The following is a 24,649-nucleotide window of genomic DNA, read 5'->3' as shown; positions in this document are numbered from 1 at the left end:
AATGAAGTCTGTGGCATATGTGGGGCTCGAAGGCAAGCTCCTTCCCCAAATCCTCAGTGCAACCCTTGGGTCTTTCCAGACGCGTCTGTCCTGGGTCACGAGAGTCCAGTTTCAAGGTCACTTGTGGCTCATCCACAAGCGCAGCGGGATCCCACCAGGAGCTGGCCAAAGACGTTCTGTGTTTCCAGCTCCTTTCCCCAAGCCCTCCAGCCCGTGATGACCTGTGTTCCCTTCCTCCCCCAGTGCAGCCTCCCCCTCCTCCCTGAGCAGGCCCACTTTCAGCCCTTTGCAGGGACTCTTTCCCTTTGTGCCCGCCTTGTCTGCCTGCAGCCTGCCTCGCTTGGCAGGTGCCGGGCGTGGACGTCCTTGCCTCGCACAGGAGACTGACTTGAGCTGAAGCCTGGTTTGCTGTGAGCACCGAAACATTTTATTTCAAGCACGTGGTCAGCCTCATCAGGTGTGTGCGTCCCGAGGCACGGGCGCAGGGCAGAGCAGCCCTTTGACGCTGAGGTGGCCTTTGCATCGGCAGGCATTGCCCCAAAGGAAACGGTGGTGGCACACTGCAGCCTGCCCTGCGTGCCGTTTGTCCTGCTGCTCACACCGTTTTTCCCCTTAGGTACTGCAGGAGCTCCTGCAGCCGGCTAAAGAAGTCCAGCAGCTTCTGGACTGGAAATGGGCAGGAGCCGCCCGACTGCGCTGCTGTGGGCCTTGGCCTCGGAACGGGGCTTGACGTGGTGACAAAATGACTCCAAGCGCGTGCTGTTGGAGTAGCCCTCACTGCTGGGCGCAGGCCCATCTGTAGCAGGATCCAGTCGTAGAAGTGCTGAGTGGAGGTGTAGACTCCGGGCTGCCTGGCTCGGGCACAGCCTCTCCCCCAGCTGGTGACACCAACAAGCCAGAAGTAGTCTGCACTGCTGTCTTGGCACACGAGAGGCCCACCGCTGTCCCCCTGCAGAGGAGGAGAGAGGACAAAGGGGTTGTTGGGTGGCCAGCGTCAGCACGGGGGTTGGCTCCTTCTCTCTGACGGCACCTGCCGGAGCTGTGTTCCCTGCAGAGCGAGGCTGTGTCGAGCGAGCCTTGCCTGGGAAGGGGTGGTGGGCTTGTAAGGTGGGGCTGGCTCTCCTCACTGCACGGTGATGGTGGGTGTGTGGAAGAGAGCTGTGGCAGGCTTGGGATGGGGAGCCGTGGGCTGCCAGGAACACTAGGAGGGCTTTCTGGGCAGAGTGCCATGCCTCTGGGACAAGAGGGGCACTGGGCAGGGGCCTGCCGATGGGGAAGGGGGTATAAGCCCCCCCGGCGGTGGGGACCTGAAGTGGGAGGGGCACTGGCCAGGCCAAGCACATGCTGGGCCATGTTGGCGTAGTTGCGTGTGGCGGGGCTGCCTGTGCTACGGGGCTTGGCTCGTAGCACGCTCCTACCTGGCAGGTGTCAATGCCGCCCTGCGGATAGCCAGCACAGACGTTGTGCGTGTGGATGGCCCCTCTGTACCACCGGCTGCTGTTACAGACGTTGACATCAATGAGGCGGACCTGGGCCTCCTGCAGCACATCCGTTGATCGTCCAGCTGCGAGCACAGGAAGGAATTAGCAAGCAGCAGCTCACTGGCACTTCTCCTCCCCTGCCTGGCGGAATCCCTTGCCTCGCCCGCGCTTGGCTTTGCATCCTGAGAGGCGTTATAGCGGCATTTGCCTTCCGCCTTGCTCTGGGGAAAGGGCTCAGGCCCATCTCTCAAGAGGCATACGTCCCCACAGGCTGACTCGGGCTCTGGCCTCTGCTGTCAGGAAGCCCAAGCAATGGCCCCGAGCGTGCCAAGCTTGCGCTCGGCACACGAGTACTTCCGCGGTACTCACATCTTGCAGTCGTGGCACCCCAGCCGCTGATGTAGCAGTTTTTCAGCTGCGAGACTCTCAGCGAGGCATCGGGCACGCAGGCAAGCTGAACGTAGGCGTTGCACTGCACAGGCTGGTCCAGCTCCAGCAAGGCAATGTCGTTCCTCTGCGTGATGTTACTGTAGCCTTGGTGAAGGAGCAGCCGCTTGATGTTGCGCACCTGGGCCTCAGGGCCCAGCTGAGTCAGCCGCGTGGCACCGATCACCACGCGCCACATGGTGATGTAGCTGGAAGGCAAATGGGGAGAGGACTCAGAGGGAGCACAGCCACGTGCTGCAGCAGCCCAGCCGTTGCCCTGCCTTCCGCTTGACGAGGGAGAGAGGAGAGCAGCGCTCGGGAGGGTGTGACTGGCCTCGCGTGCCTTAGGCTCAAGGAGCACCCAGGCCCTGGGTGTCCTGCGAGGAAACGGGGCGGGAGTAGCCCGTGCTGCTGCGCACGGGGCAAGCGCTAGTGTTGTGGGGCTATGCGCGTTCCCGGTGGCGCCTTACCTGGCCTCGATGAAGCAGTGGGCTGCTGTCAGGACCCACTGTGCGCTGATGAGGGAGCCTCCGCAGGTATGACCCGTGCCCGCTTGCCAGGGATTCTGGATGCTGACGATCCAGGGCCAGGCCCCTGCCTGGGCATCTGTGCCACCCACGACGCGCGACATGCCGTACTGAAAAGCCATGGGCCGGAGCCCGCAGGTCCCTCTGTAAAGAGAAACTCCTTAGTGTCCTGCTGGATGGCTGGCGCCCCTACGGCTCACGGTCAGCCGTCTTCCCTCCCCACAAGGCGCTGCCTGGCCAGCAGGGCTGGGGAAGCCTGTGGGGCACGTGTGTGTCCACACCCTGCCTCTTTCTGCTTTAGCCCCGTAGGTGAGTACTGCCAACAGCCTGCGTGCTGGCAAGGAAATGAGCCTCCCACACTGGCTGCCCTCCAGCCAAGCCCACAAGGGCTTGCCCAAGCTCCCTCCCAGAGCCTCGGGCCACTTACCCACAGCTGTCCCATGTGCCGTACGCAGGACAGCACATGGCCAGCAGGATGAGGAGGAGGCGCAGCAAATCCATCCCTGCCAGTGACACGTGGCAGCTGCAAGGAGGAGGGCTTGTCACCGCCAGTGCAGCCGCCAACATACTGCCCCCCGAACTCACGTTGCCCAGGATGCCCTTGGCCCCGGGGGTGATGTCACAGAGTGGCTGGTTGCCACGGGGCTGGGCGTGGTGGCCTCTGCGGGGAGGGGGGGCAACAGGAGGGGTTCCAAGCAGGACGGGAGGCAGGAGCTGGGATCGCACAGCCCCCACAGAGCCCCGTGGAATGCTCCCTTTGCGCGATGAGGGTGGGCAGGCCCCGTGGCAGGCAGCAGCGCCTGGCTCCCGGCTCTGCCTGCTAACAGCTCACAGGAAAAACCAAGCGTGGCGGCGCTACCTCTTTGCGAAGGTCACTGCCGCCCTGCTCTCGGCAGCCCTTTGCCACCTGCTCCTGCCCAATAAAGAGACACACAACAGAGAACGCAACCACTAGAGGCAGCACGCGCGTGCTTGGCTCTTGAAGAGACACTCTCTTGATGGTCGTGGCAGGCAAGCAGTGACGGGCAAGCCTAATAAGCCAAGCCTAGCCCAGCAGTGCCAACCTTCCTGCACGCAGCACAGGGAAAGGCACACGCAGCACAGTCCTCACTGGCTATGTCAGCCACAGCAACGCCCTCTGGCAGGCTTCGTGTCCCTGCTCTCTCTGGGTTGGATTGTGGTTCTGGAGCAACACTGAAGAGGGCAGCTGTGGCACCTGCTACGCACGGCCGAGGACATACAATCAGAACGCCAAAAAGGCGCCTTCGAAGTCCAATGCTGTAAAACAGACATTAGAATCCCCTGTCGCTGTTAAGAAAGTGGGAGGATTAGGCAGCACCGGGTGTTGGTCAATCGCTATTTCATTAACAGCCCTTAGATGTTGTACTACATGCTGCTCCTGGGCATGTGGCTTTGCAACAACCCCTGTTTTAGGCAATTATGACTTCTAGGCTCCAGTCCGAGCCAGGATTCCAACTTCATAGGATACTGGGTTTGTCTTAGCGGCTTCGCTCCCGGTTTCAATTCCACACTTGCTGGTGCTGCTGGGCTGAGCAACCCCCTGGCCCAAGGCAGCTGCTGCCGTGTGGACACAAGCTCTGCCACCTAGGAGGGTCCCAGTGTGCAGGGCTTTTCGGATGGCAGCAAGGCGGTCACAGGCCATGACGCTCAGAAGTAAAGACTCTGCACGGAGATAGTTCAAGCTGAAAATCATTCGGTAAATATGCAGACCTTGCAACTGGTGCTTCAGCACTTGTGTTTAACAGACTGACTAACAAGGACACTACGGTCTGCACGTGTCGATACCGATCGACTAGCTACGTTGTAAGCAAGAACTATGTTGTCTGCAAGATGTACGAGCCGGGAAGAGAACCAGTACAACCTGGCTCTGCGCTTGCTGGTGTGGACTCCTCAGCACTGCGCGCCAAAGGGAAAAGTACATCCTGAGGAAGGGTGCGAGCCTTCCTCCCAGAGAGCCCAGCCCAGGACCAGCAGGTGTCAATGCACCCGCGCCAGAGTGAGGAGGCTTATGATACCGAGTTCCTGGACCGAATGGTAATAACCCCGCCTTTTCTCGGGAATCTAATGAATATGTATGCTTCTGTGTAATAGGGATCTGCTTACTTAAGCCCTGGGTGTGCAAGTGAGGAGGAGCGATCCCCCTTGCAGCCGGAGCCCCGATAAACATACCTGCTTGATAAGCCTCCTTGAGTTGTAGAGTTTGATTCCGCACGTCAGCACCAATCAAGAAGGCTACAAAGACCTGTGCAGCACATGCCGAGTAGGAGATGGCCCCGTGTCCTGGTTTCAGCTGGCATGGAGTTAACTTTCTTCTTCGTAGCTAGTGAAGTGCTGTGTTTTGGCTATGATGTGAGAACAATGTTGGTAGCCGCACTGATGTTTTTGGTTGTTGCTGCCTAGCGTTTCTGCTAAGTCAAGGCCTTTTTGGTTTCTTGGGCCTTGCCAGCCAGAGTGCTGGAGGGGCACAAGAGACTGGGAAGGGACACAGGCAGGTCAGCTGACCTGAACCAGCCACAGAGGTATTCCATCCCGTGGGACGTCATGCTTGGTATAGAAACTTGGAGGGTTAGCTGGTGGGGGGATTCTTGCTCAGGGACTGGCTGGGCATCGGTCAGCGGGTGGTGAGCAGTTGTACTGGGCATCATTTCCTTTTTTTCCTTCTCCCTTCCTTTTGATTTTACCCTTTTCCCCCACCTTTCCATCCTAATTGTTATTGTTGTTCTTCTTCTTGGTATTGTTACTGTTGTTCTTCACTCTTTCTTCTGTTTAAATTATTACATTGTTCTTATCTCAACCCTCCACTTTTACATTGCTTTCTGATTCTCCTCCCCACCCCTCCGGGTGGGGGGGAGTGCGCAAGTGGCTGCGTGGCGTTTGGTTGCCGGTAGCGTTTAGTTGCCGGCCGGGGTTAAACCGCGACACAGGATGGAAATGAAGTCTGTGGCATATGTGGGGCTCGAAGGCAAGCTCCTTCCCCAAATCCTCAGTGCAACCCTTGGGTCTTTCCAGACGCGTCTGTCCTGGGTCACGAGAGTCCAGTTTCAAGGTCACTTGTGGCTCATCCACAAGCGCAGCGGGATCCCACCAGGAGCTGGCCAAAGACGTTCTGTGTTTCCAGCTCCTTTCCCCAAGCCCTCCAGCCCGTGATGACCTGTGTTCCCTTCCTCCCCCAGTGCAGCCTCCCCCTCCTCCCTGAGCAGGCCCACTTTCAGCCCTTTGCAGGGACTCTTTCCCTTTGTGCCCGCCTTGTCTGCCTGCAGCCTGCCTCGCTTGGCAGGTGCCGGGCGTGGACGTCCTTGCCTCGCACAGGAGACTGACTTGAGCTGAAGCCTGGTTTGCTGTGAGCACCGAAACATTTTATTTCAAGCACGTGGTCAGCCTCATCAGGTGTGTGCGTCCCGAGGCACGGGCGCAGGGCAGAGCAGCCCTTTGACGCTGAGGTGGCCTTTGCATCGGCAGGCATTGCCCCAAAGGAAACGGTGGTGGCACACTGCAGCCTGCCCTGCGTGCCGTTTGTCCTGCTGCTCACACCGTTTTTCCCCTTAGGTACTGCAGGAGCTCCTGCAGCCGGCTAAAGAAGTCCAGCAGCTTCTGGACTGGAAATGGGCAGGAGCCGCCCGACTGCGCTGCTGTGGGCCTTGGCCTCGGAACGGGGCTTGAGGTGGTGACAAAATGACTCCAAGCGCGTGCTGTTGGAGTAGCCCTCACTGCTGGGCGCAGGCCCATCTGTAGCAGGATCCAGTCGTAGAAGTGCTGAGTGGAGGTGTAGACTCCGGGCTGCCTGGCTCGGGCACAGCCTCTCCCCCAGCTGGTGACACCAACAAGCCAGAAGTAGTCTGCACTGCTGTCTTGGCACACGAGAGGCCCACCGCTGTCCCCCTGCAGAGGAGGAGAGAGGACAAAGGGGTTGTTGGGTGGCCAGCGTCAGCACGGGGGTTGGCTCCTTCTCTCTGACGGCACCTGCCGGAGCTGTGTTCCCTGCAGAGCGAGGCTGTGTCGAGCGAGCCTTGCCTGGGAAGGGGTGGTGGGCTTGTAAGGTGGGGCTGGCTCTCCTCACTGCACGGTGATGGTGGGTGTGTGGAAGAGAGCTGTGGCAGGCTTGGGATGGGGAGCCGTGGGCTGCCAGGAACACTAGGAGGGCTTTCTGGGCAGAGTGCCATGCCTCTGGGACAAGAGGGGCACTGGGCAGGAGCCTGCCGATGGGGAAGGGGGTATAAGCCCCCCCGGCGGTGGGGACCTGAAGTGGGAGGGGCACTGGCCAGGCCAAGCACATGCCGGGCCATGTTGGCGTAGTTGCGTGTGGCGGGGCTGCCTGTGCTACGGGGCTTGGCTCGTAGCACGCTCCTACCTGGCAGGTGTCAATGCCACCCTGTGGATAGCCAGCACAGACGTTGTGCGTGTGGATGGCCCCTCTGTACCACCGGCTGCTGTTACAGACGTTGACATCAATGAGGCGGACCTGGGCCTCCTGCAGCACATCCGTTGATCGTCCAGCTGCGAGCACAGGAAGGAATTAGCAAGCAGCAGGTCACTGGCACTTCCCCTCCCCTGCCTGGCGGAATCCCTTGCCTCGCCCGCGCTTGGCTTTGCATCCTGAGAGGCGTTATAGCGGCATTTGCCTTCCGCCTTGCTCTGGGGAAAGGGCTCAGGCCCGTCTCTCAAGAGGCATACGTCCCCGCAGGCTGACTCGGGCTCTGGCCTCTGCTGTCAGGAAGCCCAAGCAATGGCCCCGAGCGTGCCAAGCTTGCGCTCGGCACACGAGTACTTCCGCGGTACTCACATCTTGCAGTCGTGGCACCCCAGCCACTGATGTAGCAGTTTTTCAGCTGCGAGACTCTCAGCGAGGCATCGGGCACGCAGGCAAGCTGAACGTAGGCGTTGCACTGCACAGGCTGGTCCAGCTCCAGCAAGGCAATGTCGTTCCTGTGCGTGATGTTACTGTAGCCTTGGTGAAGGAGCAGCCGCTTGATGTTGCGCACCTGGGCCTCAGGGCCCAGCTGAGTCAGCCGCGTGGCACCGATCACCACGCGCCACATGGTGATGTAGCTGGAAGGCAAATGGGGAGAGGACTCAGAGGGAGCACAGCCACGTGCTGCAGCAGCCCAGCCGTTGCCCTGCCTTCCGCTTGACGAGGGAGAGAGGAGAGCAGCGCTCGGGAGGGTGTGACTGGCCTCGCGTGCCTTAGGCTCAAGGAGCACCCAGGCCCTGGGTGTCCTGCGAGGAAACGGGGCGGGAGTAGCCCGTGCTGCTGCGCACGGGGCAAGCGCTAGTGTTGTGGGGCTATGCGTGTTCCCGGTGGCGCCTTACCTGGCCTCGATGAAGCAGTGGGCTGCTGTCAGGACCCACTGTGCGCTGATGAGGGAGCCTCCGCAGGTATGACCCGTGCCCGCTTGCCAGGGATTCTGGATGCTGACGATCCAGGGCCAGGCCCCTGCCTGGGCATCTGTGCCACCCACGACGCGCGACATGCCGTACTGAAAAGCCATGGGCCGGAGCCCGCAGGTCCCTCTGTAAAGAGAAACTCCTTAGTGTCCTGCTGGATGGCTGGCGCCCCTACGGCTCACGGTCAGCCGTCTTCCCTCCCCACAAGGCGCTGCCTGGCCAGCAGGGCTGGGGAAGCCTGTGGGGCACGTGTGTGTCCACACCCTGCCTCTTTCTGCTTTAGCCCCGTAGGTGAGTACTGCCAACAGCCTGCGTGCTGGCAAGGAAATGAGCCTCCCACACTGGCTGCCCTCCAGCCAAGCCCACAAGGGCTTGCCCAAGCTCCCTCCCAGAGCCTCGGGCCACTTACCCACAGCTGTCCCATGTGCCGTACGCAGGACAGCACATGGCCAGCAGGATGAGGAGGAGGCGCAGCAAATCCATCCCTGCCAGTGACACGTGGCAGCTGCAAGGAGGAGGGCTTGTCACCGCCAGTGCAGCCGCCAACATACTGCCCCCCGAACTCACGTTGCCCAGGATGCCCTTGGCCCCGGGGGTGATGTCACAGAGTGGCTGGTTGCCACGGGGCTGGGCGTGGTGGCCTCTGCGGGGAGGGGGGGGCAACAGGAGGGGTTCCAAGCAGGACGGGAGGCAGGAGCTGGGATCGCACAGCCCCCACAGAGCCCCGTGGAATGCTCCCTTTGCGCGATGAGGGTGGGCAGGCCCCGTGGCAGGCAGCAGCGCCTGGCTCCCGGCTCTGCCTGCTAACAGCTCACAGGAAAAACCAAGCGTGGCGGCGCTACCTCTTTGCGAAGGTCACTGCCGCCCTGCTCTCGGCAGCCCTTTGCCACCTGCTCCTGCCCAATAAAGAGACACACAACAGAGAACGCAACCACTAGAGGCAGCACGCGCGAGCTTGGCTCTTGAAGAGACACTCTCTTGATGGTCGTGGCAGGCAAGCAGTGACGGGCAAGCCTAATAAGCCAAGCCTAGCCCAGCAGTGCCAACCTTCCTGCACGCAGCACAGGGAAAGGCACACGCAGCACAGTCCTCACTGGCTATGTCAGCCACAGCAACGCCCTCTGGCAGGCTTCGTGTCCCTGCTCTCTCTGGGTTGGATTGTGGTTCTGGAGCAACACTGAAGAGGGCAGCTGTGGCACCTGCTACGCACGGCCGAGGACATACAATCAGAACGCCAAAAAGGCGCCTTCGAAGTCCAATGCTGTAAAACAGACATTAGAATCCCCTGTCGCTGTTAAGAAAGTGGGAGGATTAGGCAGCACCGGGTGTTGGTCAATCGCTATTTCATTAACAGCCCTTAGATGTTGTACTACATGCTGCTCCTGGGCATGTGGCTTTGCAACAACCCCTGTTTTAGGCAATTATGACTTCTAGGCTCCAGTCCGAGCCAGGATTCCAACTTCATAGGATACTGGGTTTGTCTTAGCGGCTTCGCTCCCGGTTTCAATTCCACACTTCCCGGTGCTGCTGGGCTGAGCAACCCCCTGGCCCAAGGCAGCTGCTGCCGTGTGGACACAAGCTCTGCCACCTAGGAGGGTCCCAGTGTGCAGGGCTTTTCGGATGGCAGCAAGGCGGTCACAGGCCATGACGCTCAGAAGTAAAGACTCTGCACGGAGATAGTTCAAGCTGAAAATCATTCGGTAAATATGCAGACCTTGCAACTGGTGCTTCAGCACTTGTGTTTAACAGACTGACTAACAAGGACACTACGGTCTGCACGTGTCGATACCGATCGACTAGCTACGTTGTAAGCAAGAACTATGTTGTCTGCAAGATGTACGAGCCGGGAAGAGAACCAGTACAACCTGGCTCTGCGCTTGCTGGTGTGGACTCCTCAGCACTGCGCGCCAAAGGGAAAAGTACATCCTGAGGAAGGGTGCGAGCCTTCCTCCCAGAGAGCCCAGCCCAGGACCAGCAGGTGTCAATGCACCCGCGCCAGAGTGAGGAGGCTTATGATACCGAGTTCCTGGACCGAATGGTAATAACCCCGCCTTTTCTCGGGAATCTAATGAATATGTATGCTTCTGTGTAATAGGGATCTGCTTACTTAAGCCCTGGGTGTGCAAGTGAGGAGGAGCGATCCCCCTTGCAGCCGGAGCCCCGATAAACATACCTGCTTGATAAGCCTCCTTGAGTTGTAGAGTTTGATTCCGCACGTCAGCACCAATCAAGAAGGCTACAAAGACCTGTGCAGCACATGCCGAGTAGGAGATGGCCCCGTGTCCTGGTTTCAGCTGGCATGGAGTTAACTTTCTTCTTCGTAGCTAGTGAAGTGCTGTGTTTTGGCTATGATGTGAGAACAATGTTGGTAGCCGCACTGATGTTTTTGGTTGTTGCTGCCTAGCGTTTCTGCTAAGTCAAGGCCTTTTTGGTTTCTTGGGCCTTGCCAGCCAGAGTGCTGGAGGGGCACAAGAGACTGGGAAGGGACACAGCCAGGTCAGCTGACCTGAACCAGCCACAGAGGTATTCCATCCCGTGGGACGTCATGCTTGGTATAGAAACTTGGAGGGTTAGCTGGTGGGGGGATTCTTGCTCAGGGACTGGCTGGGCATCGGTCAGCGGGGTGGTGAGCAGTTGTACTGGGCATCATTTCCTTTTTTTCCTTCTCCCTTCCTTTTGATTTTACCCTTTTCCCCCACCTTTCCATCCTAATCATTATTGTTGTTCTTCCTCTTCTTCTTGGTATTGTTACTGTTGTTCTTCACTCTTTCTTCTGTTTAAATTATTACATTGTTCTTATCTCAACCCTCCACTTTTACATTGCTTTCTGATTCTCCTCCCCACCCCTCCGGGTGGGGGGGAGTGCGCAAGTGGCTGCGTGGCGTTTGGTTGCCGGTAGCGTTTGGTTGCCGGCCGGGGTTAAACCGCGACACAGGATGGAAATGAAGTCTGTGGCATATGTGGGGCTCGAAGGCAAGCTCCTTCCCCAAATCCTCAGTGCAACCCTTGGGTCTTTCCAGAGGCGTCTGTCCTGGGTCACGAGAGTCCAGTTTCAAGGTCACTTGTGGCTCATCCACAAGCGCAGCGGGATCCCACCAGGAGCTGGCCAAAGACGTTCTGTGTTTCCAGCTCCTTTCCCCAAGCCCTCCAGCCCGTGATGACCTGTGTTCCCTTCCTCCCCCACTGCAGCCTCCCCCTCCTCCCTGAGCAGGCCCACTTTCAGCCCTTTGCAGGGACTCTTTCCCTTTGTGCCCGCCTTGTCTGCCTGCAGCCTGCCTCGCTTGGCAGGTGCCGGGCGTGGACGTCCTTGCCTCGCACAGGAGACTGACTTGAGCTGAAGCCTGGTTTGCTGTGAGCACCGAAACATTTTATTTCAAGCACGTGGTCAGCCTCATCAGGTGTGTGCGTCCCGAGGCACGGGCGCAGGGCAGAGCAGCCCTTTGACGCTGAGGTGGCCTTTGCATCGGCAGGCATTGCCCCAAAGGAAACGGTGGTGGCACACTGCAGCCTGCCCTGCGTGCCGTTTGTCCTGCTGCTCACACCGTTTTTCCCCTTAGGTACTGCAGGAGCTCCTGCAGCCGGCTAAAGAAGTCCAGCAGCTTCTGGACTGGAAACGGGCAGGAGCCGCCCGACTGCACTGCTGTGGGCCTTGGCCTCGGAACGGGGCTTGACGTGGTGACAAAATGACTCCAAGCGCGTGCTGTTGGAGTAGCCCTCACTGCTGGGCGCAGGCCCATCTGTAGCAGGATCCAGTCGTAGAAGTGCTGAGTGGAGTGTAGACTCCGGGCTGCCTGGCTCGGGCACAGCCTCTCCCCCAGCTGGTGACACCAACAAGCCAGAAGTAGTCTGCACTGCTGTCTTGGCACACGAGAGGCCCACCGCTGTCCCCCTGCAGAGGAGGAGAGAGGACAAAGGGGTTGTTGGGTGGCCAGCGTCAGCACGGGGGTTGGCTCCTTCTCTCTGACGGCACCTGCCGGAGCTGTGTTCCCTGCAGAGCGAGGCTGTGTCGAGCGAGCCTTGCCTGGGAAGGGGTGGTGGGCTTGTAAGGTGGGGCTGGCTCTCCTCACTGCACGGTGATGGTGGGTGTGTGGAAGAGAGCTGTGGCAGGCTTGGGATGGGGAGCCGTGGGCTGCCAGGAACACTAGGAGGGCTTTCTGGGCAGAGTGCCATGCCTCTGGGACAAGAGGGGCACTGGGCAGGGGCCTGCCGATGGGGAAGGGGGTATAAGCCCCCCCGGCGGTGGGGACCTGAAGTGGGAGGGGCACTGGCCAGGCCAAGCACATGCCGGGCCATGTTGGCGTAGTTGCGTGTGGCGGGGCTGCCTGTGCTACGGGGCTTGGCTCGTAGCACGCTCCTACCTGGCAGGTGTCAATGCCGCCCTGCGGATAGCCAGCACAGACGTTGTGCGTGTGGATGGCCCCTCTGTACCACCGGCTGCTGTTACAGACGTTGACATCAATGAGGCGGACCTGGGCCTCCTGCAGCACATCCGTTGATCGTCCAGCTGCGAGCACAGGAAGGAATTAGCAAGCAGCAGGTCACTGGCACTTCCCCTCCCCTGCCTGGCGGAATCCCTTGCCTCGCCCGCGCTTGGCTTTGCATCCTGAGAGGCGTTATAGCGGCATTTGCCTTCCGCCTTGCTCTGGGGAAAGGGCTCAGGCCCATCTCTCAAGAGGCATACGTCCCCGCAGGCTGACTCGGGCTCTGGCCTCTGCTGTCAGGAAGCCCAAGCAATGGCCCCGAGCGTGCCAAGCTTGCGCTCGGCACACGAGTACTTCCGCGGTACTCACATCTTGCAGTCGTGGCACCCCAGCCACTGATGTAGCAGTTTTTCAGCTGCGAGACTCTCAGCGAGGCATCGGGCACGCAGGCAAGCTGAACGTAGGCGTTGCACTGCACAGGCTGGTCCAGCTCCAGCAAGGCAATGTCGTTCCTCTGCGTGATGTTACTGTAGCCTTGGTGAAGGAGCAGCCGCTTGATGTTGCGCACCTGGGCCTCAGGGCCCAGCTGAGTCAGCCGCGTGGCACCGATCACCACGCGCCACATGGTGATGTAGCTGGAAGGCAAATGGGGAGAGGACTCAGAGGGAGCACAGCCACGTGCTGCAGCAGCCCAGCCGTTGCCCTGCCTTCCGCTTGACGAGGGAGAGAGGAGAGCAGCGCTCGGGAGGGTGTGACTGGCCTCGCGTGCCTTAGGCTCAAGGAGCACCCAGGCCCTGGGTGTCCTGCGAGGAAACGGGGCGGGAGTAGCCCGTGCTGCTGCGCACGGGGCAAGCGCTAGTGTTGTGGGGCTATGCGTGTTCCCGGTGGCGCCTTACCTGGCCTCGATGAAGCAGTGGGCTGCTGTCAGGACCCACTGTGCGCTGATGAGGGAGCCTCCGCAGGTATGACCCGTGCCCGCTTGCCAGGGATTCTGGATGCTGACGATCCAGGGCCAGGCCCCTGCCTGGGCATCTGTGCCACCCACGACGCGCGACATGCCGTACTGAAAAGCCATGGGCCGGAGCCCGCAGGTCCCTCTGTAAAGAGAAACTCCTTAGTGTCCTGCTGGATGGCTGGCGCCCCTACGGCTCACGGTCAGCCGTCTTCCCTCCCCACAAGGCGCTGCCTGGCCAGCAGGGCTGGGGAAGCCTGTGGGGCACGTGTGTGTCCACACCCTGCCTCTTTCTGCTTTAGCCCCGTAGGTGAGTACTGCCAACAGCCTGCGTGCTGGCAAGGAAATGAGCCTCCCACACTGGCTGCCCTCCAGCCAAGCCCACAAGGGCTTGCCCAAGCTCCCTCCCAGAGCCTCGGGCCACTTACCCACAGCTGTCCCATGTGCCGTACGCAGGACAGCACATGGCCAGCAGGATGAGGAGGAGGCGCAGCAAATCCATCCCTGCCAGTGACACGTGGCAGCTGCAAGGAGGAGGGCTTGTCACCGCCAGTGCAGCCGCCAACATACTGCCCCCCGAACTCACGTTGCCCAGGATGCCCTTGGCCCCGGGGGTGATGTCACAGAGTGGCTGGTTGCCACGGGGCTGGGCGTGGTGGCCTCTGCGGGGAGGGGGGGCAACAGGAGGGGTTCCAAGCAGGACGGGAGGCAGGAGCTGGGATCGCACAGCCCCCACAGAGCCCCGTGGAATGCTCCCTTTGCGCGATGAGGGTGGGCAGGCCCCGTGGCAGGCAGCAGCGCCTGGCTCCCAGCTCTGCCTGCTAACAGCTCACAGGAAAAACCAAGCGTGGCGGCGCTACCTCTTTGCAAAGGTCACTGCCGCCCTGCTCTCGGCAGCCCTTTGCCACCTGCTCCTGCCCAATAAAGAGACACACAACAGAGAACGCAACCACTAGAGGCAGCACGCGCGTGCTTGGCTCTTGAAGAGACACTCTCTTGATGGTCGTGGCAGGCAAGCAGTGACGGGCAAGCCTAATAAGCCAAGCCTAGCCCAGCAGTGCCAACCTTCCTGCACGCAGCACAGGGAAAGGCACACGCAGCACAGTCCTCACTGGCTATGTCAGCCACAGCAACGCCCTCTGGCAGGCTTCGTGTCCCTGCTCTCTCTGGGTTGGATTGTGGTTCTGGAGCAACACTGAAGAGGGCAGCTGTGGCACCTGCTACGCACGGCCGAGGACATACAATCAGAACGCCAAAAAGGCGCCTTCGAAGTCCAATGCTGTAAAACAGACATTAGAATCCCCTGTCGCTGTTAAGAAAGTGGGAGGATTAGGCAGCACCGGGTGTTGGTCAATCGCTATTTCATTAACAGCCCTTAGATGTTGTACTACATGCTGCTCCTGGGCATGTGGCTTTGCAACAACCCCTGTTTTAGGCAATTATGACTTCTAGGCTCCAGTCCGAGCCAGGATTCCAACTTCATAGGATACTGGGTTTGTCTTAGCGGCTTCGCTCCCGGTTTCAATTCCACACTTCCCGGTGCTGCTGGGCTGAGCAACCCCCTGGCCCAAGGCAGCTGCTGCCGTGTGGACACAAGCTCTGCCACCTAGGAGGGTCCCAGTGTGCAGGGCTTTTCGGATGGCAGCAAGGCGGTCACAGGCCATGACGCTCAGAAGTAAAGACTCTGCACGGAGATAGTTCAAGCTGAAAATCATTCGGTAAATATGCAGACCTTGCAACTGGTGCTTCAGCACTTGTGTTTAACAGACTGACTAACAAGGACACTACGGTCTGCACGTGTCGATACCGATCGACTAGCTACGTTGTAAGCAAGAACTATGTTGTCTGCAAGATGTACGAGCCGGGAAGAGAACCAGTACAACCTGGCTCTGCGCTTGCTGGTGTGGACTCCTCAGCACTGCGCGCCAAAGGGAAAAGTACATCCTGAGGAAGGGTGCGAGCCTTCCTCCCAGAGAGCCCAGCCCAGGACCAGCAGGTGTCAATGCACCCGCGCCAGAGTGAGGAGGCTTATGATACCGAGTTCCTGGACCGAATGGTAATAACCCCGCCTTTTCTCGGGAATCTAATGAATATGTATGCTTCTGTGTAATAGGGATCTGCTTACTTAAGCCCTGGGTGTGCAAGTGAGGAGGAGCGATCCCCCTTGCAGCCGGAGCCCCGATAAACATACCTGCTTGATAACCCTCCTTGAGTTGTAGAGTTTGATTCCGCACGTCAGCACCAATCAAGAAGGCTACAAAGACCTGTGCAGCACATGCCGAGTAGGAGATGGCCCCGTGTCCTGGTTTCAGCTGGCATGGAGTTAACTTTCTTCTTCGTAGCTAGTGAAGTGCTGTGTTTTGGCTATGATGTGAGAACAATGTTGGTAGCCGCACTGATGTTTTTGGTTGTTGCTGCCTAGCGTTTCTGCTAAGTCAAGGCCTTTTTGGTTTCTTGGGCCTTGCCAGCCAGAGTGCTGGAGGGGCACAAGAGACTGGGAAGGGACACAGCCAGGTCAGCTGACCTGAACCAGCCACAGAGGTATTCCATCCCGTGGGACGTCATGCTTGGTATAGAAACTTGGAGGGTTAGCTGGTGGGGGGATTCTTGCTCAGGGACTGGCTGGGCATCGGTCAGCGGGTGGTGAGCAGTTGTACTGGGCATCATTTCCTTTTTTTCCTTCTCCCTTCCTTTTGATTTTACCCTTTTCCCCCACCTTTCCATCCTAATCGTTATTGGTGTTCTTCTTCTTCTTCTTGGTATTGTTACTGTTGTTCTTCACTCTTTCTTCTGTTTAAATTATTACATTGTTCTTATCTCAACCCTCCACTTTTACATTGCTTTCTGATTCTCCTCCCCACCCCTCCGGGTGGGGGGGAGTGCGCAAGTGGCTGCGTGGCGTTTGGTTGCCGGTAGCGTTTGGTTGCCGGCCGGGGTTAAACCGCGACACAGGATGGAAATGAAGTCTGTGGCATATGTGGGGCTCGAAGGCAAGCTCCTTCCCCAAATCCTCAGTGCAACCCTTGGGTCTTTCCAGACGCGTCTGTCCTGGGTCACGAGAGTCCAGTTTCAAGGTCACTTGTGGCTCATCCACAAGCGCAGCGGGATCCCACCAGGAGCTGGCCAAAGACGTTCTGTGTTTCCAGCTCCTTTCCCCAAGCCCTCCAGCCCGTGATGACCTGTGTTCCCTTCCTCCCCCAGTGCAGCCTCCCCCTCCTCCCTGAGCAGGCCCACTTTCAGCCCTTTGCAGGGACTCTTTCCCTTTGTGCCCGCCTTGTCTGCCTGCAGCCTGCCTCGCTTGGCAGGTGCCGGGCGTGGACGTCCTTGCCTCGCACAGGAGACTGACTTGAGCTGAAGCCTGGTTTGCTGTGAGCACCGAAACATTTTATTTCAAGCACGTGGTCAGCCTCATCAGGTGTGTGCGTCCCGAGGCACGGGCGCAGGGCAGAGCAGCCCTTTGACGCTGAGGTGGCCTTTGCATCGGCAGGCATTGCCCCAAAGGAAACGGTGGTGGCACACTGCAGCCTGCCCTGCGTGCCGTTTGTCCTGCTGCTCACACCGTTTTTCCCCTTAGGTACTGCAGGAGCTCCTGCAGCCGGCTAAAGAAGTCCAGCAGCTTCTGGACTGGAAATGGGCAGGAGCCGCCCGACTGCACTGCTGTGGGCCTTGGCCTCGGAACGGGGCTTGACGTGGTGACAAAATGACTCCAAGCGCGTGCTGTTGGAGTAGCCCTCACTGCTGGGCGCAGGCCCATCTGTAGCAGGATCCAGTCGTAGAAGTGCTGAGTGGAGGTGTAGACTCCGGGCTGCCTGGCTCGGGCACAGCCTCTCCCCCAGCTGGTGACACCAACAAGCCAGAAGTAGTCTGCACTGCTGTCTTGGCACACGAGAGGCCCACCGCTGTCCCCCTGCAGAGGAGGAGAGAGGACAAAGGGGTTGTTGGGTGGCCAGCGTCAGCACGGGGGTTGGCTCCTTCTCTCTGACGGCACCTGCCGGAGCTGTGTTCCCTGCAGAGCGAGGCTGTGTCGAGCGAGCCTTGCCTGGGAAGGGGTGGTGGGCTTGTAAGGTGGGGCTGGCTCTCCTCACTGCACGGTGATGGTGGGTGTGTGGAAGAGAGCTGTGGCAGGCTTGGGATGGGGAGCCGTGGGCTGCCAGGAACACTAGGAGGGCTTTCTGGGCAGAGTGCCATGCCTCTGGGACAAGAGGGGCACTGGGCAGGGGCCTGCCGATGGGGAAGGGGGTATAAGCCCCCCCGGCGGTGGGGACCTGAAGTGGGAGGGGCACTGGCCAGGCCAAGCACATGCCGGGCCATGTTGGCGTAGTTGCGTGTGGCGGGGCTGCCTGTGCTACGGGGCTTGGCTCGTAGCACGCTCCTACCTGGCAGGTGTCAATGCCGCCCTGCGGATAGCCAGCACAGACGTTGTGCGTGTGGATGGCCCCTCTGTACCACCGGCTGCTGTTACAGACGTTGACATCAATGAGGCGGACCTGGGCCTCCTGCAGCACATCCGTTGATCGTCCAGCTGCGAGCACAGGAAGGAATTAGCAAGCAGCAGCTCACTGGCACTTCTCGTCCCCTGCCTGGCGGAATCCCTTGCCTCGCCCGCGCTTGGCTTTGCATCCTGAGAGGCGTTATAGCGGCATTTGCCTTCCGCCTTGCTCTGGGGAAAGGGCTCAGGCCCATCTCTCAAGAGGCATACGTCCCCGCAGGCTGACTCGGGCTCTGGCCTCTGCTGTCAGGAAGCCCAAGCAATGGCCCCGAGCGTGCCAAGCTTGCGCTCGGCACACGAGTACTTCCGCGGTACTCACATCTTGCAGTCGTGGCACCCCAGCCGCTGATGTAGCAGTTTTTCAGCTGCGAGACTCTCAGCGAGGCATCGGGCACGCAGGCAAGCTGAACGTAGGCGTTGCACTGCACAGGCTGGTCCAGCTCCAGCAAGGCAATGTCGTTCCTCTGCGTGATGTTACTGTAGCCTTGGTGAAGGAGCAGCCGCTTGATGTTGCGCACCTGGGCCTCAGGGCCCAGCTGAGTCAGCCGCGTGGCACCGATCACCACGCGCCACATGGTGATGTAGCTGGAAGGCAAATGGGGAGAGGACTCAGAGGGAGCACAGCCACGTGCTGCAGCAGCCCAGCCGTTGCCCTGCCTTCCGCTTGACGAGGGAGAGAGGAGAGCAGCGCTCGGGAGGGTGTGACTGGCCTCGCGTGCCTTAGGCTCAAGGAGCACCCAGGCCCTGGGTGTCCTGCGAGGAAACGGGGCGGGAGTAGCCCGTGCTGCTGCGCACGGGGCAAGCGCTAGTGTTGTGGGGCTATGCGTGTTCCCGGTGGCGCCTTACCTGGCCTCGATGAAGCAGTGGGCTGCTGTCAGGACCCACTGTGCGCTGATGAGGGAGCCTCCGCAGGTATGACCCGTGCCCGCTTGCCAGGGATTCTGGATGCTGACGATCCAGGGCCAGGCCCCTGCCTGGGCATCTGTGCCACCCACGACGCGCGACATGCCGTACTGAAAAGCCATGGGCCGGAGCCCGCAGGTCCCTCTGTAAAGAGAAACTCCTTAGTGTCCTGCTGGATGGCTGGCACCCCTACGGCTCACGGTCAGCCGTCTTCCCTCCCCACAAGGCGCTGCCTGGCCAGCAGGGCTGGGGAAGCCTGTGGGGCACGTGTGTGTCCACACCCTGCCTCTTTCTGCTTTAGCCCCGTAGGTGAGTACTGCCAACAGCCTGCGTGCTGGCAAGGAAATGAGCCTCCCACACTGGCTGCCCTCCAGCCAAGCCCACAAGGGCTTGCCCAAGCTCCCTCCCAGAGCCTCGGGCCACTTACCCACAGCTGTCCCATGTGCCGTACGCAGGACAGCACATGGCCAGCAGGATGAGGAGGAGGCGCAGCAAATCCATCCCTGCCAGTGACACGTGGCAGCTGCAAGGAGGAGGGCTTGTCACCGCCAGTGCAGCCGCCAACATACTGCCCCCCGAACTCACGTTGCCCAGGATGCCCTTGGCCCCGGGGGTGATGTCACAGAGTGGCTGGTTGCCACGGGGCTGGGCGTGGTGGCCTCTGCGGGGAGGGGGGGCAACAGGAGGGGTTCCAAGCAGGACGGGAGGCAGGAGCTGGGATCGCACAGCCCCCACAGAGCCCCGTGGAATGCTCCCTTTGCGCGATGAGGGTGGGCAGGCCCCGTGGCAGGCAGCAGCGCCTGGCTCCCAGCTCTGCCTGCTAACAGCTCACAGGAAAAACCAAGCGTGGCGGCGCTACCTCTTTGCGAAGGTCACTGCCGCCCTGCTCTCGGCAGCCCTTTGCCACCTGCTCCTGCCCAATAAAGAGACACACAACAGAGAACGCAACCACTAGAGGCAGCACGCGCCTGCTTGGCTCTTGAAGAGACACTCTCTTGATGGTCGTGGCAGGCAAGCAGTGACGGGCAAGCCTAATAAGCCAAGCCTAGCCCAGCAGTGCCAACCTTCCTGCACGCAGCACAGGGAAAGGCACACGCAGCACAGTCCTCACTGGCTATGTCAGCCACAGCAACGCCCTCTGGCAGGCTTCGTGTCCCTGCTCTCTCTGGGTTGGATTGTGGTTCTGGAGCAACACTGAAGAGGGCAGCTGTGGCACCTGCTACGCACGGCCGAGGACATACAATCAGAACGCCAAAAAGGCGCCTTCGAAGTCCAATGCTGTAAAACAGACATTAGAATCCCCTGTCGCTGTTAAGAAAGTGGGAGGATTAGGCAGCACCGGGTGTTGGTCAATCGCTATTTCATTAACAGCCCTTAGATGTTGTACTACATGCTGCTCCTGGGCATGTGGCTTTGCAACAACCCCTGTTTTAGGCAATTATGACTTCTAGGCTCCAGTCCGAGCCAGGATTCCAACTTCATAGGATACTGGGTTTGTCTTAGCGGCTTCGCTCCCGGTTTCAATTCCACACTTCCCGGTGCTGCTGGGCTGAGCAACCCCCTGGCCCAAGGCAGCTGCTGCCGTGTGGACACAAGCTCTGCCACCTAGGAGGGTCCCAGTGTGCAGGGCTTTTCGGATGGCAGCAAGGCGGTCACAGGCCATGACGCTCAGAAGTAAAGACTCTGCACGGAGATAGTTCAAGCTGAAAATCATTCGGTAAATATGCAGACCTTGCAACTGGTGCTTCAGCACTTGTGTTTAACAGACTGACTAACAAGGACACTACGGTCTGCACGTGTCGATACCGATCGACTAGCTACGTTGTAAGCAAGAACTATGTTGTCTGCAAGATGTACGAGCCGGGAAGAGAACCAGTACAACCTGGCTCTGCGCTTGCTGGTGTGGACTCCTCAGCACTGCGCGCCAAAGGGAAAAGTACATCCTGAGGAAGGGTGCGAGCCTTCCTCCCAGAGAGCCCAGCCCAGGACCAGCAGGTGTCAATGCACCCGCGCCAGAGTGAGGAGGCTTATGATACCGAGTTCCAGGACCGAATGGTAATAACCCCGCCTTTTCTCGGGAATCTAATGAATATGTATGCTTCTGTGTAATAGGGATCTGCTTACTTAAGCCCTGGGTGTGCAAGTGAGGAGGAGCGATCCCCCTTGCAGCCGGAGCCCCGATAAACATACCTGCTTGATAACCCTCCTTGAGTTGTAGAGTTTGATTCCGCACGTCAGCACCAATCAAGAAGGCTACAAAGACCTGTGCAGCACATGCCGAGTAGGAGATGGCCCCGTGTCCTGGTTTCAGCTGGCATGGAGTTAACTTTCTTCTTCGTAGCTAGTGAAGTGCTGTGTTTTGGCTATGATGTGAGAACAATGTTGGTAGCCGCACTGATGTTTTCGGTTGTTGCTGCCTAGCGTTTCTGCTAAGTCAAGGCCTTTTTGGTTTCTTGGGCCTTGCCAGCCAGAGTGCTGGAGGGGCACAAGAGACTGGGAAGGGACACAGCCAGGTCAGCTGACCTGAACCAGCCACAGAGGTATTCCATCCCGTGGGACGTCATGCTTGGTATAGAAACTTGGAGGGTTAGCTGGTGGGGGGATTCTTGCTCAGGGACTGGCTGGGCATCGGTCAGCGGGTGGTGAGCAGTTGTACTGGGCATCATTTCCTTTTTTTCCTTCTCCCTTCCTTTTGATTTTACCCTTTTCCCCCACCTTTCCATCCTAATCGTTATTGTTGTTGTTCTTCTTCTTCTTGGTATTGTTACTGTTGTTCTTCACTCTTTCTTCTGTTTAAATTATTACATTGTTCTTATCTCAACCCTCCACTTTTACATTGCTTTCTGATTCTCCTCCCCACCCCTCCGGGTGGGGGGGAGTGCGCAAGTGGCTGCGTGGCGTTTGGTTGCCGGTAGCGTTTGGTTGCCGGCCGGGGTTAAACCGCGACACAGGATGGAAATGAAGTCTGTGGCATATGTGGGGCTCGAAGGCAAGCTCCTTGCCCAAATCCTCAGTGCAACCCTTGGGTCTTTCCAGACGCGTCTGTCCTGGGTCACGAGAGTCCAGTTTCAAGGTCACTTGTGGCTCATCCACAAGCGCAGCGGGATCCCACCAGGAGCTGGCCAAAGACGTTCTGTGTTTCCAGCTCCTTTCCCCAAGCCCTCCAGCCCGTGATGACCTGTGTTCCCTTCCTCCCCCAGTGCAGCCTCCCCCTCCTCCCTGAGCAGGCCCACTTTCAGCCCTTTGCAGGGACTCTTTCCCTTTGTGCCCGCCTTGTCTGCCTGCAGCCTGCCTCGCTTGGCAGGTGCCGGGCGTGGACGTCCTTGCCTCGCACAGGAGACTGACTTGAGCTGAAGCCTGGTTTGCTGTGAGCACCGAAACATTTTATTTCAAGCACGTGGTCAGCCTCATCAGGTGTGTGCGTCCCGAGGCACGGGCGCAGGGCAGAGCAGCCCTTTGACGCTGAGGTGGCCTTTGCATCGGCAGGCATTGCCCCAAAGGAAACGGTGGTGGCACACTGCAGCCTGCCCTGCGTGCCGTTTGTCCTGCTGCTCACACCGTTTTTCCCCTTAGGTACTGCAGGAGCTCCTGCAGCCGGCTAAAGAAGTCCAGCAGCTTCTGGACTGGAAATGGGCAGGAGCCGCCCGACTGCACTGCTGTGGGCCTTGGCCTCGGAACGGGGCTTGAGGTGGTGACAAAATGACTCCAAGCGCGTGCTGTTGGAGTAGCCCTCAGTGCTGGGCGCAGGCCCATCTGTAGCAGGATCCAGTCGTAGAAGTGCTGAGTGGAGGTGTAGACTCCGGGCTGCCTGGCTCGGGCACAGCCTCTCCCCCAGCTGGTGACACCAACAAGCCAGAAGTAGTCTGCACTGCTGTCTTGGCACACGAGAGGCCCACCGCTGTCCCCCTGCAGAGGAGGAGAGAGGACAAAGGGGTTGTTGGGTGGCCAGCGTCAGCACGGGGGTTGGCTCCTTCTCTCTGACGGCACCTGCCGGAGCTGTGTTCCCTGCAGAGCGAGGCTGTGTCGAGCGAGCCTTGCCTGGGAAGGGGTGGTGGGCTTGTAAGGTGGGGCTGGCTCTCCTCACTGCACGGTGATGGTGGGTGTGTGGAAGAGAGCTGTGGCAGGCTTGGGATGGGGAGCCGTGGGCTGCCAGGAACACTAGGAGGGCTTTCTGGGCAGAGTGCCATGCCTCTGGGACAAGAGGGGCACTGGGCAGGGGCCTGCCGATGGGGAAGGGGGTATAAGCCCCCCCGGCGGTGGGGACCTGAAGTGGGAGGGGCACTGGCCAGGCCAAGCACATGCCGGGCCATGTTGGCGTAGTTGCGTGTGGCGGGGCTGCCTGTGCTACGGGGCTTGGCTCGTAGCACGCTCCTACCTGGCAGGTGTCAATGCCGCCCTGCGGATAGCCAGCACAGACGTTGTGCGTGTGGATGGCCCCTCTGTACCACCGGCTGCTGTTACAGACGTTGACATCAATGAGGCGGACCTGGGCCTCCTGCAGCACATCCGTTGATCGTCCAGCTGCGAGCACAGGAAGGAATTAGCAAGCAGCAGCTCACTGGCACTTCTCCTCCCCTGCCTGGCGGAATCCCTTGCCTCGCCCGCGCTTGGCTTTGCATCCTGAGAGGCGTTATAGCGGCATTTGCCTTCCGCCTTGCTCTGGGGAAAGGGCTCAGGCCCATCTCTCAAGAGGCATACGTCCCCGCAGGCTGACTCGGGCTCTGGCCTCTGCTGTCAGGAAGCCCAAGCAATGGCCCCGAGCGTGCCAAGCTTGCGCTCGGCACACGAGTACTTCCGCGGTACTCACATCTTGCAGTCGTGGCACCCCAGCCGCTGATGTAGCAGTTTTTCAGCTGCGAGACTCTCAGCGAGGCATCGGGCACGCAGGCAAGCTGAACGTAGGCGTTGCACTGCACAGGCTGGTCCAGCTCCAGCAAGGCAATGTCGTTCCTCTGCGTGATGTTACTGTAGCCTTGGTGAAGGAGCAGCCGCTTGATGTTGCGCACCTGGGCCTCAGGGCCCAGCTGAGTCAGCCGCGTGGCACCGATCACCACGCGCCACATGGTGATGTAGCTGGAAGGCAAATGGGGAGAGGACTCAGAGGGAGCACAGCCACGTGCTGCAGCAGCCCAGCCGTTGCCCTGCCTTCCGCTTGACGAGGGAGAGAGGAGAGCAGCGCTCGGGAGGGTGTGACTGGCCTCGCGTGCCTTAGGCTCAAGGAGCACCCAGGCCCTGGGTGTCCTGCGAGGAAACGGGGCGGGAGTAGCCCGTGCTGCTGCGCACGGGGCAAGCGCTAGTGTTGTGGGGCTATGCGCGTTCCCGGTGGCGCCTTACCTGGCCTCGATGAAGCAGTGGGCTGCTGTCAGGACCCACTGTGCGCTGATGAGGGAGCCTCCGCAGGTATGACCCGTGCCCGCTTGCCAGGGATTCTGGATGCTGACGATCCAGGGCCAGGCCCCTGCCTGGGCATCTGTGCCACCCACGACGCGCGACATGCCGTACTGAAAAGCCATGGGCCGGAGCCCGCAGGTCCCTCTGTAAAGAGAAACTCCTTAGTGTCCTGCTGGATGGCTGGCGCCCCTACGGCTCACGGTCAGCCGTCTTCCCTCCCCACAAGGCGCTGCCTGGCCAGCAGGGCTGGGGAAGCCTGTGGGGCACGTGTGTGTCCACACCCTGCCTCTTTCTGCTTTAGCCCCGTAGGTGAGTACTGCCAACAGCCTGCGTGCTGGCAAGGAAATGAGCCTCCCACACTGGCTGCCCTCCAGCCAAGCCCACAAGGGCTTGCCCAAGCTCCCTCCCAGAGCCTCGGGCCACTTACCCACAGCTGTCCCATGTGCCGTACGCAGGACAGCACATGGCCAGCAGGATGAGGAGGAGGCGCAGCAAATCCATCCCTGCCAGTGACACGTGGCAGCTGCAAGGAGGAGGGCTTGTCACCGCCAGTGCAGCTGCCAACATACTGCCCCCCGAACTCACGTTGCCCAGGATGCACTTGGCCCCGGGGGTGATGTCACAGAGTGGCTGGTTGCCACGGGGCTGGGCGTGGT

General features: G+C 59.8%; 4 protein-coding genes and 1 pseudogene across 4 annotated transcripts; all 5 read right to left on the bottom strand.

The window, feature by feature from the left end:
* Positions 1 to 595: 595 nt before the first annotated feature.
* Positions 596 to 2,935, bottom strand: LOC129784121 (acrosin-like). The gene is made up of 5 exons (XM_055799918.1): positions 2,862 to 2,935; positions 2,378 to 2,578; positions 1,851 to 2,116; positions 1,419 to 1,564; positions 596 to 949 (listed from the first exon to the last, which is right to left on the bottom strand). The coding sequence occupies exons 1-5, from the start codon at positions 2,933 to 2,935 to the stop codon at positions 596 to 598; spliced, it is 1,041 nt and encodes a 346-aa protein (XP_055655893.1).
* A 3,045-nt stretch (positions 2,936 to 5,980) lies between these two features.
* On the bottom strand, positions 5,981 to 10,384 carry LOC129784120 (acrosin-like). The gene is made up of 6 exons (XM_055799917.1): positions 10,344 to 10,384; positions 8,389 to 8,480; positions 7,763 to 7,961; positions 7,236 to 7,501; positions 6,804 to 6,949; positions 5,981 to 6,334 (listed from the first exon to the last, which is right to left on the bottom strand). The coding sequence occupies exons 1-6, from the start codon at positions 10,382 to 10,384 to the stop codon at positions 5,981 to 5,983; spliced, it is 1,098 nt and encodes a 365-aa protein (XP_055655892.1).
* A 989-nt stretch (positions 10,385 to 11,373) lies between these two features.
* Positions 11,374 to 13,712, bottom strand: LOC129784119 (acrosin-like; annotated as a pseudogene).
* A 3,051-nt stretch (positions 13,713 to 16,763) lies between these two features.
* LOC129784118 (acrosin-like) lies at positions 16,764 to 19,103 on the bottom strand. Its single transcript, XM_055799916.1, has 5 exons — positions 19,030 to 19,103; positions 18,546 to 18,746; positions 18,019 to 18,284; positions 17,587 to 17,732; positions 16,764 to 17,117 (listed from the first exon to the last, which is right to left on the bottom strand). The coding sequence occupies exons 1-5, from the start codon at positions 19,101 to 19,103 to the stop codon at positions 16,764 to 16,766; spliced, it is 1,041 nt and encodes a 346-aa protein (XP_055655891.1).
* Positions 19,104 to 22,154: 3,051 nt separating this feature from the next.
* On the bottom strand, positions 22,155 to 24,494 carry LOC129784117 (acrosin-like). Its single transcript, XM_055799915.1, has 5 exons — positions 24,421 to 24,494; positions 23,937 to 24,137; positions 23,410 to 23,675; positions 22,978 to 23,123; positions 22,155 to 22,508 (listed from the first exon to the last, which is right to left on the bottom strand). Exons 1-5 carry the CDS (start codon positions 24,492 to 24,494, stop codon positions 22,155 to 22,157), a joined length of 1,041 nt encoding a protein of 346 aa, XP_055655890.1.
* Positions 24,495 to 24,649: the final 155 nt, after the last annotated feature.

The sequence above is a fragment of the Falco peregrinus genome, chromosome 3 (genome assembly GCF_023634155.1).
Source record: "Falco peregrinus isolate bFalPer1 chromosome 3, bFalPer1.pri, whole genome shotgun sequence".
Classification (NCBI taxonomy): Eukaryota; Metazoa; Chordata; class Aves; order Falconiformes; family Falconidae; genus Falco; species Falco peregrinus.
Note: the sequence above shows the minus strand (reverse complement) of the source record. Positions and strands in the feature narration are given on the sequence as shown.